This window comes from Cydia splendana, chromosome 1 (assembly GCF_910591565.1).
Source record: "Cydia splendana chromosome 1, ilCydSple1.2, whole genome shotgun sequence".
Taxonomy (NCBI): Eukaryota; Metazoa; Arthropoda; class Insecta; order Lepidoptera; family Tortricidae; genus Cydia; species Cydia splendana.
The window spans coordinates 30,297,182-30,313,486 of record NC_085960.1 but is presented as its reverse complement, the minus strand read 5'-3'; the positions used below and the strand labels follow the sequence as shown (position 1 = coordinate 30,313,486).

At 42.4% G+C, this 16,305-nt stretch overlaps 1 protein-coding gene and 1 long non-coding RNA gene across 51 annotated transcripts in view; one reads left to right on the top strand and one right to left on the bottom strand.

Moving 5' to 3' along the window:
* The window catches only part of LOC134793094 (uncharacterized), a 454,735-nt gene that overhangs the window by 193,191 nt on the left and 245,239 nt on the right, over positions 1–16,305 (bottom strand). The gene's annotated exons all lie outside the window — the stretch shown is intronic.
* Positions 1–16,305, top strand: part of LOC134792746 (cell adhesion molecule Dscam2) — a 97,688-nt gene that overhangs the window by 54,257 nt on the left and 27,126 nt on the right. For 38 of the 50 annotated variants that reach the window (XM_063764113.1, XM_063764292.1, XM_063764121.1 and 35 more), the window contains exons 8-13: positions 2,900–3,048; positions 3,181–3,364; positions 3,870–3,973; positions 4,303–4,559; positions 5,341–5,498; positions 5,942–6,096. In XM_063764113.1, coding sequence (XP_063620183.1) covers positions 2,900–3,048; positions 3,181–3,364; positions 3,870–3,973; positions 4,303–4,559; positions 5,341–5,498; positions 5,942–6,096 — 1,007 coding nt within the window. Of the gene's footprint in view, positions 1–2,899; positions 3,049–3,180; positions 3,365–3,869; positions 3,974–4,302; positions 4,560–5,340; positions 5,499–5,941; positions 6,097–7,419; positions 7,714–7,801; positions 8,096–8,536; positions 8,825–8,932; positions 9,221–9,743; positions 9,875–11,724; positions 12,010–14,256; positions 14,545–15,891; positions 16,177–16,305 lie in introns of all 50 variants that reach the window. The other 12 variants (XM_063764140.1, XM_063764424.1, XM_063764440.1 and 9 more) reach the window with 8 other exon arrangements.

Here is a 16,305-nt window from a genome sequence, read left to right as displayed (position 1 = left end):
TATGGACCTTATTATGTAGGGCATAAGACTTAATTAAACAAGATAGGAATATAAATATTTTTCTTCTGGGTTCAGTCGCTATTTTTATGATCTTATTGTTCGGGTATGGTTCCGTTGGCTTTGCCAGATTATGAGCCTTAATGAGTGGGACATATGCCTTAGTAAACAAACAAGGATTTAAGATCTTTACTTCTAAGAGGATCATGTCGCTATTTTTACGACCGCATTGATAGCCTCCACCTTGCTAACATTAAACGATTATGAGTATTAATATGCAGGGAATAAGCACTTTCGAATAGTAAACAAACGGGGATATATGACTCTTCTTATTGAAGCGTTGAAACGGTTGTCGCCATTTGGATATTATATAAGGCTGAGCGGGCCTTGCGGATGGATTATTCATTCTCTGACTTCTGGCTAATAGTGTCCCTGGCTTTGGGCGTACATAGTACTGGTGGGTAAAGTTACGCTGCCACTTTCTCCATTTGGTTGAGTTTATTTGGAGCAATCTGGTAAATTTAATCTTGGAGATTGTGCGTCTGAGCTTAATTGTTCGAAGATAATAGCTATCTTTGTGGAATTAAGTTAGGACTTTGGCGGAGTTTCTTTGCTTTCTTTGTGTGTGGGTTTTATCATGAAGTTTTCTATACTGTGGTTCTGGATTCAGCTTTGGGGGTACAACACCGTTACAAAGCATGGATTCAGAATGGCAGTGTTTGAGGGAATTTCATGGTTTTGTTTTATTTTGTGTGGGGTTCTTTTGTAAAAGTAAACTTAGATATTCTCATACCTTTCTAAAGAGTCTTTTTGCTATTTTTAAAGCCAGATCATTGTTTGGACTGACAGTTTGTCCAGCTAAGCATTCACTCCGCCTAACGGTGTCAAAGGATTGAATGGTTAGGAGTCTTTGTTCCAAGTGTGAGAGAGCTTGGCATTCCCTTTTATATTTGCACAAGGGATGAGCATCTCACTGGTCTCAAAGTCCAGCTGTTTAGATGGATGTGGGGGCGTCACGTGTGCGCCATCCGGAGTAATCTGGGCCCACTGAAGTCGACAGTAATTGAGACTAGGTCTCCTATTAAATATATTTATCTATTTCGGTGCTCTGGTGCGTGCTTGTGCTGGTTGCAGGATGGGATTCTGTCATGATTGATATCATTTACTCATGGTTTAGGATATGGCAGAGTTTCTCTTGTGATTGGTATATGTGTGTGCTAGGGTACTGATCCTATTATATACATGGAATAGGGCCGGCTTACTTTCTGTATCCTAGCTTGCGAGCACAGAAGGGGGAGCTACACACTACACTGGCCTGTAGGTTGCCTTCTCGGTTTCGCCTGCCGAACTTGACAGCTTCTCGTAGGGACCACACTTGCGTATATTACAAAGCATTAGGTCGATGGTAAGAACGAACTATGCTTTGAATGTACTAGATTAGGGACAATGGGTAGGGATAGGGTAGAAGCACACACTCAATTTGTTATCTACTAGGGTTCCTTTTAGTTCTGGTCTATAAAATTTATATGGTTGATATATATTTCACAGTACGGGCTTCAAATATGGTATCATTACTTTAGAAGTCGTGCGGTAAGGTGATTAATTGTCTTAATTTCTTAGTGTTCTAATTTATCTGGGTAAAAAGATATTATATTAATTTTATCTAACACAATTCTGGTCTTCTGGAGTAGAAACGAAGTACTGGGTATTGTAATCAGGTTTCCAAGGTATTTACAAAACAAATTCTTTAATATCAAGCTGGGTTTAGGAACACAGACCTTTCTGAGATAGAAAATCGAAGAATGGTTTGTTTTAGGGACCCTTTGGCAGGCAGAAGTAATCCAGAGGATGTTTCGAGCTAAATATATCTACTCGTCTTGATATTCTTAGTCTTATAAAGTTTAATTTTTTTAAAACAAATAAACTTAGTACTTCGTTTATACCTCTAAAATCAGATTTACTGTTTATACTTTTAGTATGGGGAATGGAAATGGGATTAATATCCCTTAGCTTTTGAATGTAAAAAAGATTAATTTTGATGACTGATGAATATTTGGCACTTCTCTTCATAGTCATCTAGATACGCATAGGTTCCGAAGTGTTGGTAAAAGCCCGTCTGGCTAACAAGTTAGGGTAGGTGTTCCGACTAACCTTGTTGACTGGACTAGGAGCCCCCAGTCCTGCATCGAACGTGTGAGTAGCATCTTCGCAAGAAGCTGGTAGTTAATTATAATCTTGAAAAGTTAGGGTGTAAATGGGCTTATCCCAGGAATGCTACTTACATGTTATCCCGGAGGCTTAATAGGTGTGGCAGGTTTTTACCAACAAATTTTTTTAAACTCATTTTTATCAAGAATATATTACTTTCTCAATATTTAATATACTGCATTACCATACCATTCTAATATTTTTAGCAATACCATTCATATTTTACCTTAGAACACGTTGAATATGCTGCGACAATAACTTAATAAAATATTCCTGAAAATTTTCTTTAATAACATAATAAAAAAACATTCTCAGTAATAAAATCTCTATTTTAAGAACTAGGTAATAATAAAATAAAACAGAGTCCAAAATTTAGCTAGTACTCATTAAAGAATCTAGGTTTCCGCGGTTCACTTCGATGGGGTCCTAACTGCTAGCTAGACGATCACGACAAGGCCAAATTATAGGGGTAATTATTAAGGGGGGGTTTATTATATGTATTTATAAAGTGGGGTTTATATAAATATTTGGGGAAGGTACAGGGTTTCCGGTGCCGGTTTTCAGGTGGGTGACAGAGGATAGTCTATAAGTCTAATATTTTTGGTCTTTGACGTACTTTGTAGCGATTTTATCTGTGAATGTCCAAGGTTAAGTTGCCTGATTCTCTCCCTGAACTTGTTCTGTTTTGTTCCAGATGGTACAAGTTTATCGACGGCACAACAAGGAAGCAGCCAGTTACGCTGAACGACCGAGTGAAACAAGTATCAGGAACTCTTATTATCAAGGAAGCTAAGGTCGAGGATTCTGGAAAGTACTTGTGCGTGGTCAACAACTCTGTTGGTGGTATGTTTACATTTACATACATATACTTAAAATACAAAACTGTATGTATTTAAAATATTAACGTAAATGTTGTTCCAATGGCTCCTAATAACAAATATATCTATGTACTAATGCTTCTTACAAAATTTCCAGGCGAATCAGTGGAAACTGTCCTAACAGTAACAGCCCCTCTCAAGACGACCGTGGAACCAGCTACGCAAACTGTCGATTTTGGCAGACCCGCGGTATTTACCTGCAAATATGAAGGCAACCCCGTCAAGACGATCACCTGGCTTAAGGACGGCAAGGACATGAAGCACCACGACCCTCAGCTCAGGTAATTATGATATAAACTTACAGTTAAGGGTAGCAATAGTGCTGGATAATATTTTCAAAACGATCGTTGATCCATCCCCATAAAACTTCCACATCTGTAGACCTGCCGTGTCCACCTGCAAGTGAAGATCATTATTTATTTCTCGTCGTATGGCACAAGTACATAAAATATAGGCAATCTATAGAATGGGGTTTAAGAACGACAATGATATGATGTGTGATGTGTCATAAATGTTAGAATCCTCTGCTCTCCTGAGCAGAAATTACTTAATTTCTCATATTGACGGCTACAATGAAAGAATAACATGCAAGATCTTATTCCTTAGTCGATATAGCCGAGTGCATAAGCATAAATTATTATTTTGAAAATTTCATCTACATCTTTTTGATCTTTTGTAACTGAAACTCAGCCAAGCTGAAAAAGTTTTTGATTGTCAAAAACGTTATATTGTCCGCTCCTGATTGTTGTAACCTTGTTAATACATGTTTTTTAATATTGATTACAGGATCGAATCAGTGAAGAAGGAAGACAAGGGAATGTACCAGTGCTTCATCAGGAACGACCAGGAAAGTGCAGGAGCTAGCGCCGAACTTAAACTTGGAGGACGATGTAAGATATTCATATTTAATACACATTTATTTTTATGCAAATGAATGATAATGCTAAATGATAATTACCTGTTATTGTATAAGAAAATCTTTGAGACTCGTCTGTTAAATCAAAACTTTGACAATTACTGATACTACACATTGTGCATATACCCACTTCAAGTTTAAATAGACTTCTTATTTATTTTAAATATTTATTTCTTTATGGAACGTATATGTATAAGAGTAACAAGAACTAATTTCCGTCATGTTGTGCTCTACATTTAATCTGTTAGAGACTTCTGAGTCATGAAATTCTAAAAGTTAATGACTATCTGTTTCCGATTCCAGTCGAACCCCCCCAAATCCGCAAGAACTTCCAAGAGCAGACACTCCGCTCCGGCCCATCTCTACGTCTCCAATGCGTTGCTTCCGGTAACCCCACTCCTGACATCGCCTGGCTTTTGGACGGAGAGAAGTTATCCAGTGGAGAACGCCTGCAGATCGGACAGTTCGTTACTGCTGACGGCAACGTTGAGTCGCATCTGAACATCTCTTCTGTACACACAAATGATGGTGGATTGTACTCCTGCATCGCTTCGAGCAAGGTAATATTTTAGGAACAATCGCTCAGTTCCATTCCCACATATCCAATGCGTTGCTTTTATGCACACATTACTTCGTGTTATTATTTAGTGTCAATTATGTACCAACATTAAAGTAATAGGTAGTGCAGTAGCTAATAATCGAAGTCTATCAAGATAGTCTATTGTCGTTTCAGTTGAGTTAATAAAGTAAGAAGTAGATATTGGCATTGGGAATGAGCCAACCTAAAGCCAATTTGTCTGACATTCATACCAATTCATTTCAAGCAGCACGTTTTATGTTCCTTTTGTGTAAATTGTTGGAAGATAAACGGTTTTCCATTGTCAGTTCAGTTCGGGATCACTGAGTAAGAAGTATCATTAAAGCATCTAGATTGAATGTTGACCCGTTCAGTTACTTTTTAATATACAAAAGTGGCAAGGTGGCACCGAATTTGTTAACCGGTGTCAACCTATACACACTCGAGTCAAGGCTACGCGATATAACCAATGATAAAGAGCTAAAGATGTCAATGACTTACCCCCTTATTCATAAACGCGCTACAAACCTCAATTAGCTAATAATCGTTTGTCTCTATCTGTCATTTTGACTTGTGTATTTGAAAGAAAGGGATAAAACATAATTTAACTAAATCAGGCCCGTATAATTTTATGACTAAGGGGGTTATCCTCTAGCTAAAACAGCCGAGTCGATCCTCAACCTCTGTCTGTCTGTATGTCTCTTTCTTCCCGAGCGTCGCATGTCTTTTAGACCCTTTAGTAACATGTATGTTTGAAACTCCAGGTTGGCAGCGCATCGCACTCTGCCCGCGTGAACGTGTACGGTCTGCCGTACGTGCGGCCCATGAAGAAACGCCCCGTCGTGGCCAGCGACACCCTTATCGCTCACTGCCCGGTCGCCGGATATCCCATTGACTCTATCGTTTGGGAGCGAGACGGACGGTGAGACCTTGTTTTCTGCTATTTAAGAGAGCGATGAAATTATACATTTTTACGATTTGAAACTGGCGGAAATTATATACCTAATGAATCCATTTCGGGGATTAATAAAAAAAATATAGCCATATCATATGGTAGAGGTAAACCATTTTTAAAAAGAACTCCACTGTGCCACAGTGTTTACGCTCACATTTAAATATGTAGATTGAGAGGAGAGCATACAATAATCCAGAACTGGCTGGATGCAGGATGATCTTCCGTACAATTTGGACCCGGAATGCAAATCCTGGTGAAAACGCGTTCATTTTAAAATTGGTTTTATTTACTACTGTACTCTGCTTTTTAGCTCGACAGTGTTACAATTTCAAATTCCCGTCTCTAATCTAAAGACAATTGTACAACAGGTTAGACGAGTATTCTGTACTTATTGTTGTATTTATATCCAGGGTGCTGCCAATCAACCGCAAACAGAAAGTATTCCCGAACGGCACCCTAGTCATCGAGAACGTGGAGCGCAACAGCGACCAGGCCACCTACACCTGCGTCGCCAAGAACAGCCAGGGCTACAGCGCCAGGGGAACACTCGAGCTGCAAGTCATGGGTAAGTTCAACTACACAAAAAAACAGGAGGAACGTTCATTTGTACCTTGTTGCTGTCATTTTCTGACGTACCATCGGCCACACTGTTAATTGATAATTTGTGAACCTTTTTGCAAAATAAGGTCTACCGATGGTCGGTTAAGAATGTTGCTGTTGGTATATTAACGTGACAGTAACTGAGCATAAAATGAACGTTTTATGAACTGAGCACAATGAGTGTCATTTGACCCTCTTGAAGGGCTTTGAACGTTGACTGTAAAGTTATTTGGAGTCTTAAGTCTTCGGAAACTAAACTTTCTGTTACCCGATAGCACTATGTAAAACTTTTCAATTATTAGGACTGAAACGAAGGGGACCCCTTTTAATTGGTTATGCATAATACATTACGATATAGTACATATTTAGTTAATAAATCACTGCAATGTACCCTTAGAGTCAACTTTCAGCAGCCATTTTTTGTGTGAGCTAATAAAATTATCGTCTTTGCTAAGAATAATGAATGAATGTAAGAAACAATATCAAAACAAAGCAGTTACTTGAATAAGTTTCATAAATTTAAGAATTTATTAGCTCACTCATCAGCACAAAAGTAAGAAAAAGCATTCATACTTATTGCGTGTTAAGAAAGAAGAGTCAACCACTCATTATTTAGAACAAAAATAGAAAATAAAAATATACAAATAAATTCAATAACGAAAGAAGAAAACGGGCAACAAGAAAATTCATTAGAAGTTTGAACATCCCAACTAAAACAAGTTACAAAACAGGAAACCAGATAACTTCGCTCTAACACTTAAAGACCTAATCTAAACAGTGGTTGGATTCTTAAAAAAAGAAAAGAAAATAATGAGTGGAAGAATAAATCACAGAGTTGCCCTGTAGAGTACCTTAAGTATACAATTATTTATACGGGTCTACTCAAAGTAACTATTTCAATTCTCATCATTATTATGCGACTTTGTGTCTCTTCTTGTCGCAAAGTAAGGCCGTTGCAAATGTCACACTACACCACACACACACGTCACGTTAACAAAACATTTGAACTACAGTTTTTTTATTAAATCTTCTCTAACTCTGAAGTATTCCAAGCTAAAACATCGATGTTCACATTTTATGGAAACATGTTACAGCGGCTTTATTTTGCCACTGTTTATTAATAACCTTTCTTTCAGATTTTACATCAGTACGTTGAATAAAAGTGTATAAAAATGGCCAATGTTATTATCGGAGATGTTTATGCCCGCCAAAGCTACATCGTTTGCCACACACGCCCCGTTCCTCCGACAGTAGAACAAGTAGCTCCCTGTAGCGCGAGTCATTGCAGTGCCCCCGCAAATATCGCCCTTCGAGTTCGGCGAGGAACCCGCCAACGCCGGAGACATGGCGTCCATATCCTGCGCCGTCAGCAAGGGCGACCAACCGCTAAACATTTCCTGGTACTTCAACGGACAACGAGTCCAAAGGGGCAATGATTTCGGAATAGTGGTCGTGAACATAAATAAGAAAACCTCGATCCTAAACATAGACTCGGTTAGCGGGGTCAACAGGGGCTCCTACGACTGTGTGGCGGCGAACTGGGCCGGCTCCACCAACCACAGCGCAGTACTTAACGTCAACGGTACAGCTATCGGCTATCGAAAATTGCTTGTATCCTTCCTTTTCAAAAGTAGTTTCCCCTTAGAAACCCACTTTCACATGCTCCCCAGTCCCACCACAGATCACGCCGTTCGAATTTGGCGAGGAAATCCTGAACGAGGGTGAGACGGCGTCAGTTTCTTGCGTGATGAGCAAAGGAGACCTCCCAGTCGTATTTACGTGGAGATTTAATGGAGAGGAAATTAAGCCCCGCAATGCCCTCGGCATCGTCCTCACTACCATCAGCAAGAAAACCTCCATCCTGAACATTGAGCCGGTCAGCGCTGGTCACCGCGGCACCTACACTTGCGAGATCAGAAACCAGGCCGGGGAAACTAACCACACCACTCTCCTTAGTGTCAACGGTTCGCTTTTCTTTTATTAGATTTAATTAAAGAATCGCTTGTCTCCCACAGTCCCCCCTCAAATTTTACCTTTTGAGTTCGGGGAGGAGCCCGCCAACGCCGGGGACACCGCCTCAGTCCAATGCGTGATGAATAAGGGTGACTTGCCCGCCAATTTCTCGTGGAGTCTCAACGGGAAACCTATCTTCCACGGAAAAAGCCTGGGCATCGCTATAGGCAGCATGAGCCGCAAAATGTCGATCCTCAATATTGATTCCGTGAATGGAACCCACAGAGGCACTTACGTCTGTCGCGTTGAGAACGCTGCCAGTTCTACCAATCACAGCGCTACCTTGGAAGTCAATGGTTCTTCTTTCACATTTATATACTAATACTAGTGTAGTTTCTTAATTCACTCTTTGTAGTAAATTAGGCAGTAAATTATTATTCATCCTGTAACAGTTTTGCCCCAAATCTATCCTTTCACCTTCGGAGACGAGCCGGCCAACGCGGGAGAAATGGTCGGTGTGCAGTGTATGGTGCCGAAAGGCGACGCTCCTATCAACATAACTTGGCAATTAAATGGGCAGTCTTTAAGAGGAATTCAAGGAATAACAGTTACCAAGATTGGTCACAAAGCGAGTAGCCTGTCTATAGACTCTGTAACATCCATACACAGAGGTGTCTACACTTGCTTTGCCTCGAACGAAGCGGGTCATACCAATTACTCTACTGAATTGGCTGTAAATGGTAAATTTATAAAATAACGCAACAATGTAGATCTGACTGAGAATGCAACTTCTTCTGCTTGTATTGTCTAGTTTATTTAAATGATTTGTTCAATTGAAACCATTTTAGTACTCCCCCAAATCAACCCTTTCACGTTCGGAGATGAGCCGGCCAACGCGGGCGACACAGTCGGATTGCAATGCATGGTGGTGAAAGGAGACGTCCCCGTCAACATCACTTGGCGGTTAAACGATAGGCCGATATCAGAGACCCCTGGTATTTCGATCATGAAAATGAGCGCGAAGGCGAGTGGCCTCACTATCGAATCTGTGTTAGCCATTCACAGAGGAACATACACGTGTCATGCCCAAAACGCAGCCGGCCACACCAATCATTCTGCTGAACTCGCTGTCAATGGTACACTTCATGGACTCTTCAATTTTTTTTAGCTTTGTATTTTGTATGCCCTTATTAGTTCCAAACCCTAAAAGCCAGCCTCTTAATCTTTGTCCAATCTGTTTTACCTCAATCCCATATAGTTGTACCGCAAGTGACTCCGTTCGATTTCGGCGAGGACATCCTTAACGCTGGTGAAACCGTATCTTTAACCTGTACCGTGGGCAAGGGAGATTTGCCTCTGAACATACATTGGGAGCTTAACAATGAAATTCTGAATTCCGGCAACGGTGTGCTTATAATTAGAAGTGGCAAAAGAATTTCTATGCTGAGTATAGAAAACGTTCAACACGAGCACATTGGCAATTATACCTGCATAGCGGAAAACGAAGCTGGCCAGAGTAGTCACAGCGCAGTCCTCAACGTCAACGGTATACAATTCATGCAAACCGCTTCGCTTTTGTTCGCACGATTTACCTATTTTACAGTCACATGTATTTGTTTTTATTACCTTTCTGTTACGTACGACCACCATCCTTGGCAGTTCTTCCTCAAGTGGCGCCGTTCGACTTCGGGGAGGACACGTATAACGCGGGAGACACCGTGTCTCTGACGTGCACCATCACCAAGGGCGATATGCCGATCGAGATATCTTGGTTGTTCGACAACAAGCCCGTGGGGAATGGGGACGGCATCATCATTGCGCGCAGTGGACGGAAAATATCAATACTGAGCATCGACTCCATTCAGGGCTCCCACAGGGGGAATTACACGTGTGTGGCAAAGAACGATGCGGGCTCCGCAGCGCATTCCGCTCTCCTTCATGTCAACGGTACTATAATCCAAATTTTAACTTTCTCTTGATCGAATGATAGTCCTTATTTTTTCGTTATTTTCCTTCAGTTGCTCCACAAATTATGCCATTTGATTTCGGCACGGAACCCGTCAATGATCAGGAACTCGTCGTGGTTATGTGCACTGTCTCCAAGGGCGATATGCCTCTATCGATAAATTGGTACTTCAACGGCAAAGCTGTTAAGTCGGGAAGTAACGGAGTAGTGCTTACTAATACGAAACGCACTAGCCAGCTGACTATAGAGGCGGTCACGCACACAAACCAAGGAAACTACACGTGTGCCGTAGGCAACCAAGCGGGCACAACTAACCATTCAGCCGAGCTCTATGTAAACGGTACTTAATCGTAACTCGCGTAATGTTTTCCCCCAATACTCCTGATTTGTTCTTGCTTATTGCTGATTCCTCTCCTCTGTCAGTCCCTCCTCAGATCATGCCCTTTGAGTTCGGCGAAGAACCGGTCAATGCACAAGAAATGGTCGTCGTTACTTGCACGGTTACTAAAGGGGACCTACCCTTAAAAATAGAATGGTATTTTAATGATACCCAAGTAAGATCGGGAGACAGCGGGATGACTCTAATGAACTCGAGGCGTACAAGTCAACTTAGCATCGAGTCTGTTAGTCACCAGAATCAAGGGTTCTATTCTTGCGTCGTGCGAAATGACGCTGGCTCCGTAAATCACACTGCACAGCTATATGTAAACGGTATAAGTTACTTATATCTTTCCTTATTATTGCAACCTTTTAGTATTAGTGTACCTTTCTTTCCCCATCCTACTTCTACTTGTAACTTTGGCGGGTCATAATATTCATCACAGATAATCGTCATGATCTACGAGGAAAGAAGTTCAGATACAGAATAGTCATACTTCGTTGACGTTACATCATTTCAGTGGCACCGATTATAGCGCCTTTCGAATTTGATGAATCGGTATTTTTTGGAGAGGGCGTTCAAGTGATGTGCCACATTACCAAAGGGGACAGGCCGCTCGATTTCAAGTGGACGTTTAGTGGTGGAGACGTGAGTTCCTTAAGCGGGGTAAACATCATGAATGTTGGGGACCGGGGCTCGGTTCTTATAATACCCACCGTGACGGCCCAGCATTCTGGCATTTTTACGTGCACTGCCTCCAACATTATCGCCAGCGCTAGTCATCACGCCACGCTCAATGTTAAGGGTATCATCGCACTTTTCGTGGTAGCATATTGTGTCATGTTATGTTTCGTCTCTCCTCCCAAATCCTTGTAGCCAAATAGTGGAAACAAAACCCGCTTAAGACATTGTGCTCCCAGTGTAGATAAAAGGCAAGTTTGTTACAGTGGCGCCCATCATTTCACCATTTGAATTTGATGCGGCAGTTTTTTACGGCGAAAGTATCCAAGTCATGTGTCACGTCCCCAAAGGAGATATGCCGTTAATTATTACTTGGTATTTTCGCGATCTTCCACTGCAAAGGCAGGATGCAGTCATCATAACCAAATTAGGGGACAGGAGCACCTTGTTATCTATTCCGGCAGTGACAGAAAAACACTCTGGAAATTACACTTGCGCAGCGTCCAATACCGTAGCGAGCACTAACCACACTGCCACATTAAACGTTCAGGGTACACACTTTTCTGTAGATTCATTGTTGATTTTTGGTTTACTTTATGTTTTTCCCTCACCAGTTCCTCCGCACATAGTTCCATTTGAAGCCGAAGAGCAAGTCTTTGCTGGTGAATCTGTACAATTGACGTGTCACGTATCTAAAGGCGATACGCCCCTAACGATCACTTGGAGTTTTCACGGGGAAGACCTGTCTTCCCACCAAGGACTGTCTACGACGAAGATAGGCGAGCGCACGTCGCTGCTCAGTATATCTAGCGCCACTGCGAGTCACAGCGGCGAATACTCGTGCCACGCCGGCAACCATGCCGGCCTTGCCGTCCACTCCGCCTCAGTCAATGTCCATGGTATCCCCCATTCAGCCCGCTGCCTTAGCCTAAGCGCACGCTGCACGCTTGCCTGAATAATACCTAATATCGGCCTTCTGGATTATCAGTGCTGCCGCACATCGTACCCTTCGAGGCGGACGAATCTGTGTTTGCCGGTGAATCGGTCCAACTCACCTGTACCGTTTCCAAGGGCGACTTACCGCTCAACATCAAATGGCACTTCCATGGTTACGACAATGCTACTTCAGAACTTGGCATCATGACGACTAAAATGACATCACGCACTTCATTTTTATCTATCGCTGCCGTTACTGCCAGCCATAGCGGCAATTATACCTGCGTAGCCTCCAATAGCGCCGGCTCTACTAACCATACCACTATCCTAAATGTTCAGGGTCAGTTTCATTTTTTCATCATTATTATGGTTTACCATTTTCATGCCGGTTTTTCGCATCGCCGTCAGGTGTGTCGATAGAACCAGCCTGTATTCTATCGATACGTCTCCAGCGTCCGCTTGTTCTTTTCCACCATTTATTTTTGCCATCAATTTTACTTTTACCTCTTGTTATATTCGTTTATCTCATACGAGTACAGCCACACCGAAATTCTATTAATTAATATTATTCAAACAGCAAACAGTCTATCTGGATGATTTGCCTCATATAAGAAAAGAGACGCTTTTCTATACATGAAGTTTTGCGGTTCATCGTTATCACGAGAGTTGGGAACTAAAGAGAACGGACAATCGTCATTGTTTTTGTGTAAAGTTTTATAACTTCGATAGTTTGTTACTTGGTTGACTTAGGATGCATTCTTCCTGAAACAGTTTTGCCCCAAATCCACCCTTTCACATTCGGAGATGAGCCGGCCAACGCTGGCGATACAGTGGGCATCCAATGTATGGTAACTAAAGGCGACGTTCCTGTCAACATTACTTGGCTACTCAATGGAAAGCCTTTGAACGGAATTCAAGGAATTACGGTCACCAAGATCGGGCATAAATCGAGTAGTCTGTCTATTGACTCGGTAGCTTCCATTCACAGAGGTGTTTACACTTGCCTCGCTGCCAATCAAGCGGGTCATGCTAATTACTCCAGTGACTTGGCTGTTAACGGTAATTTTCCTAACACAATTTTTTAGCTGATTTAACATGAAAGTATTTGCCGCAGTATTGTCTTAGTACTTATATTGTTTTATGTCCATAAATTCCACCTATTTTTGTATTATCTATTATCCATGCTTTTGCCGTAGCAATGCTATGAACAGAGAACCAATAGTCCCAAAGAAAATCAGATAAAAATGTGTGCGAGTGTAGACTTCTACGTCAAGTCCATTATCGTTCCACAGGAATAATACGTTTCGTTTTAAATATTTCATTCATTATACCTAAATTAATCACCCTGGATACGATGAAATTAGGTATATAATTTTTGGTGAATGTTTCGATTCCTTCCAAATTCATATTTCTGGCCAATCTATTTATATAGTTCTCAAAATTGACCCTTAGTTGCACCGCAAGTGACTCCATTCGATTTCGGCGAAGACATCATGAATGCGGGCGAAACAGTATCTTTGGTCTGTACCGTCGGAAAAGGCGATCTGCCACTTACAATACACTGGCAACTTAACGACCAAGATCTGAATTCCGGAAACGGAGTTCAAATAAATAGAAATGGGAAAAAAATATCAGTATTGAGCATAGAGAACGTTCAACACGAGCATATTGGCAACTATACCTGCATAGCGGAAAACGAAGCCGGCCAGAGTAGTCACAGCGCAGTCCTCAACGTAAATGGTATACAATTCATGCAAACCGCTTCGCTTTTGTTCGCACGACTTACCTATTTTACAGTCACATGTATTTGTTTTTACCTTTCTGTTACGTACGACCACCATCCTTGGCAGTTCTTCCTCAAGTGGCGCCGTTCGACTTCGGGGAGGACACGTATAACGCGGGAGACACCGTGTCTCTGACGTGCACCATCACCAAGGGCGATATGCCGATAGAAATATCTTGGTTGTTCAACGACACACCCATGCGAAGTGGGGACGGCGTAGTCATCGCACGTAGTGGGCGGAAAATATCAATGCTAAGCATCGACTCCATTCAGGGCTCCCACAGGGGGAATTACACGTGTGTGGCAAAGAACGATGCGGGCTCCGCAGCGCATTCCGCTCTCCTTCATGTCAACGGTACTATAATCCAAATCTTAATTTTGTCTTGATAGAATGTTAGTTATGATTATTTTCGTTACTTTCCTTTAGTTGCACCACAAATTATGCCATTTGATTTCGGCACGGAACCTGTCAACGATCAGGAACTCGTCGTAGTTATATGCACCGTCACGAAAGGCGACATGCCCCTTTCGATAAATTGGTACTTTAACGGGAAACGCGTTAAGTCCGGAAGCAACGGCGTGGTGCTTACAAACACGAAGCGCACCAGCCAGCTGACTATAGAGGCGGTCACGCACACAAACCAAGGAAACTACACGTGTGCCGTAGGCAACCAAGCGGGCACAACTAACCATTCAGCCGAGCTCTATGTAAACGGTACTTAATCGTAACTCGCGTAGTTTATTTTCTCCCAATAGTTCTGATTTTCACATGCTTTTTGCTGATTCCTCTCCTCTGTCAGTCCCTCCACAGATCATGCCCTTTGAGTTCGGCGAGGAACCGGTCAATGCACAAGACATGGTGTTAGTTACTTGTACGGCTCTTAAGGGAGACCAGCCTTTGAAGATAGAATGGTATTTCAATGAAACTCTCGTGAAGTCGGGCGACAAAGGGATAACCCTTACAAATACAAAACGCACTAGTCAGTTAAGCATTGAATCTGTCAGTCACCAGAATCAAGGCTCTTATTCTTGCGTCGTACGAAATGACGCAGGCTCCGTCAACCATACTGCACAACTATTTGTTAACGGTACTTGCATCTTTTCTTTACCCCAGCCTTGAAGCCTGTATGTAGCGTTAGTAGTAGTTTTTCCCATCCTCCCTCCACTTGTAACTTTGGCGGGTCATAGCGGACATCACAAAAAAATATCACTGCGCAGAGAAGTGAAGAAGTCTTCGACGAGACGTAATCAAACTATACATTTTTAAAATTGCATAATTTCAGTGGCGCCAATCATAGCTCCTTTTGAGTTCGACGAATCAGTATTTTTCGGTGAGGGCGTCCAAGTGATGTGCCACGTTACCAAAGGGGACAGGCCGCTCGATTTCAAGTGGACGTTTAGTGGCGGAGACGTGAGTTCTTTGAGCGGTGTAAACATCATGAATGTCGGGGACCGGGGATCGGCTTTAATCATACCGACCGTGACGGCCCAACATTCGGGCATTTTCACGTGCACTGCCTCCAACATTGTCGCCAACGCTAGTCATCATGCCACGCTCAATGTCAAGGGTATCGTTGCACTTCTTATGATAGCTTATACATACTTGTGTGTCATGTTACGTTACGTTCCCCTCCAAAGTCCTTTAAACCGAATACTTACGTAAACAAAATTATGTGATTTAGTATAGTCAGAGACACGTTTGTTACAGTGGCACCCATTATATCACCATTTGAGTTCGATGAAGCAGTTTTCTATGGAGAAAGCATTCAAGTTATGTGTCACGTTCCCAAGGGCGACATGCCGTTAACTTTGACTTGGTATTTCCGCGATCTTCCACTGCAAAAGCAGCACACAGTCATCATTACTAAACTTGGCGATAGGAGCTCCGTGTTATCTATCCCGGCAGCAACTGAGAAACACTCTGGAAATTACACTTGCGCGGCTTCCAATACCGTAGCGAACACTAACCACACTGCCACATTAAACGTTCAGGGTACACACTTTTCTGTAGATTCATTGTTAACTTTTCGTTTATATTTTGTTTATTTTTTTCCTTCCCCAGTCCCCCCGCACATTGTTCCATTTGAGGCCGAAGAGCCAGTATTTGCCGGCGAATCAGTACAATTGGCTTGCCACGTATCTAAAGGCGACACACCCCTCACGATCGCTTGGAGTTTCCACGGGGAAGACCTGTCCTCTCACCAGGGAATATCTACCATGAAGATCGGCGAGCGCACGTCACTACTAATTATATCTAGCGCCACTGCGAGTCACAGCGGCGAATACTCATGCCACGCCGGCAACCACGCCGGTCTAGCTGTCCACTCCGCCTCAGTTAATGTCCATGGTATCCCCCGTTCCGCCCGCTGCTCTAGCCTAAACGCACGCTGCACGCTTACCTCAATAATAATCTCGGCCTTCTGAATTAACAGTACTGCCATACATCGTTCCCTTCGAGGCGGACGAGTCTGTGTTC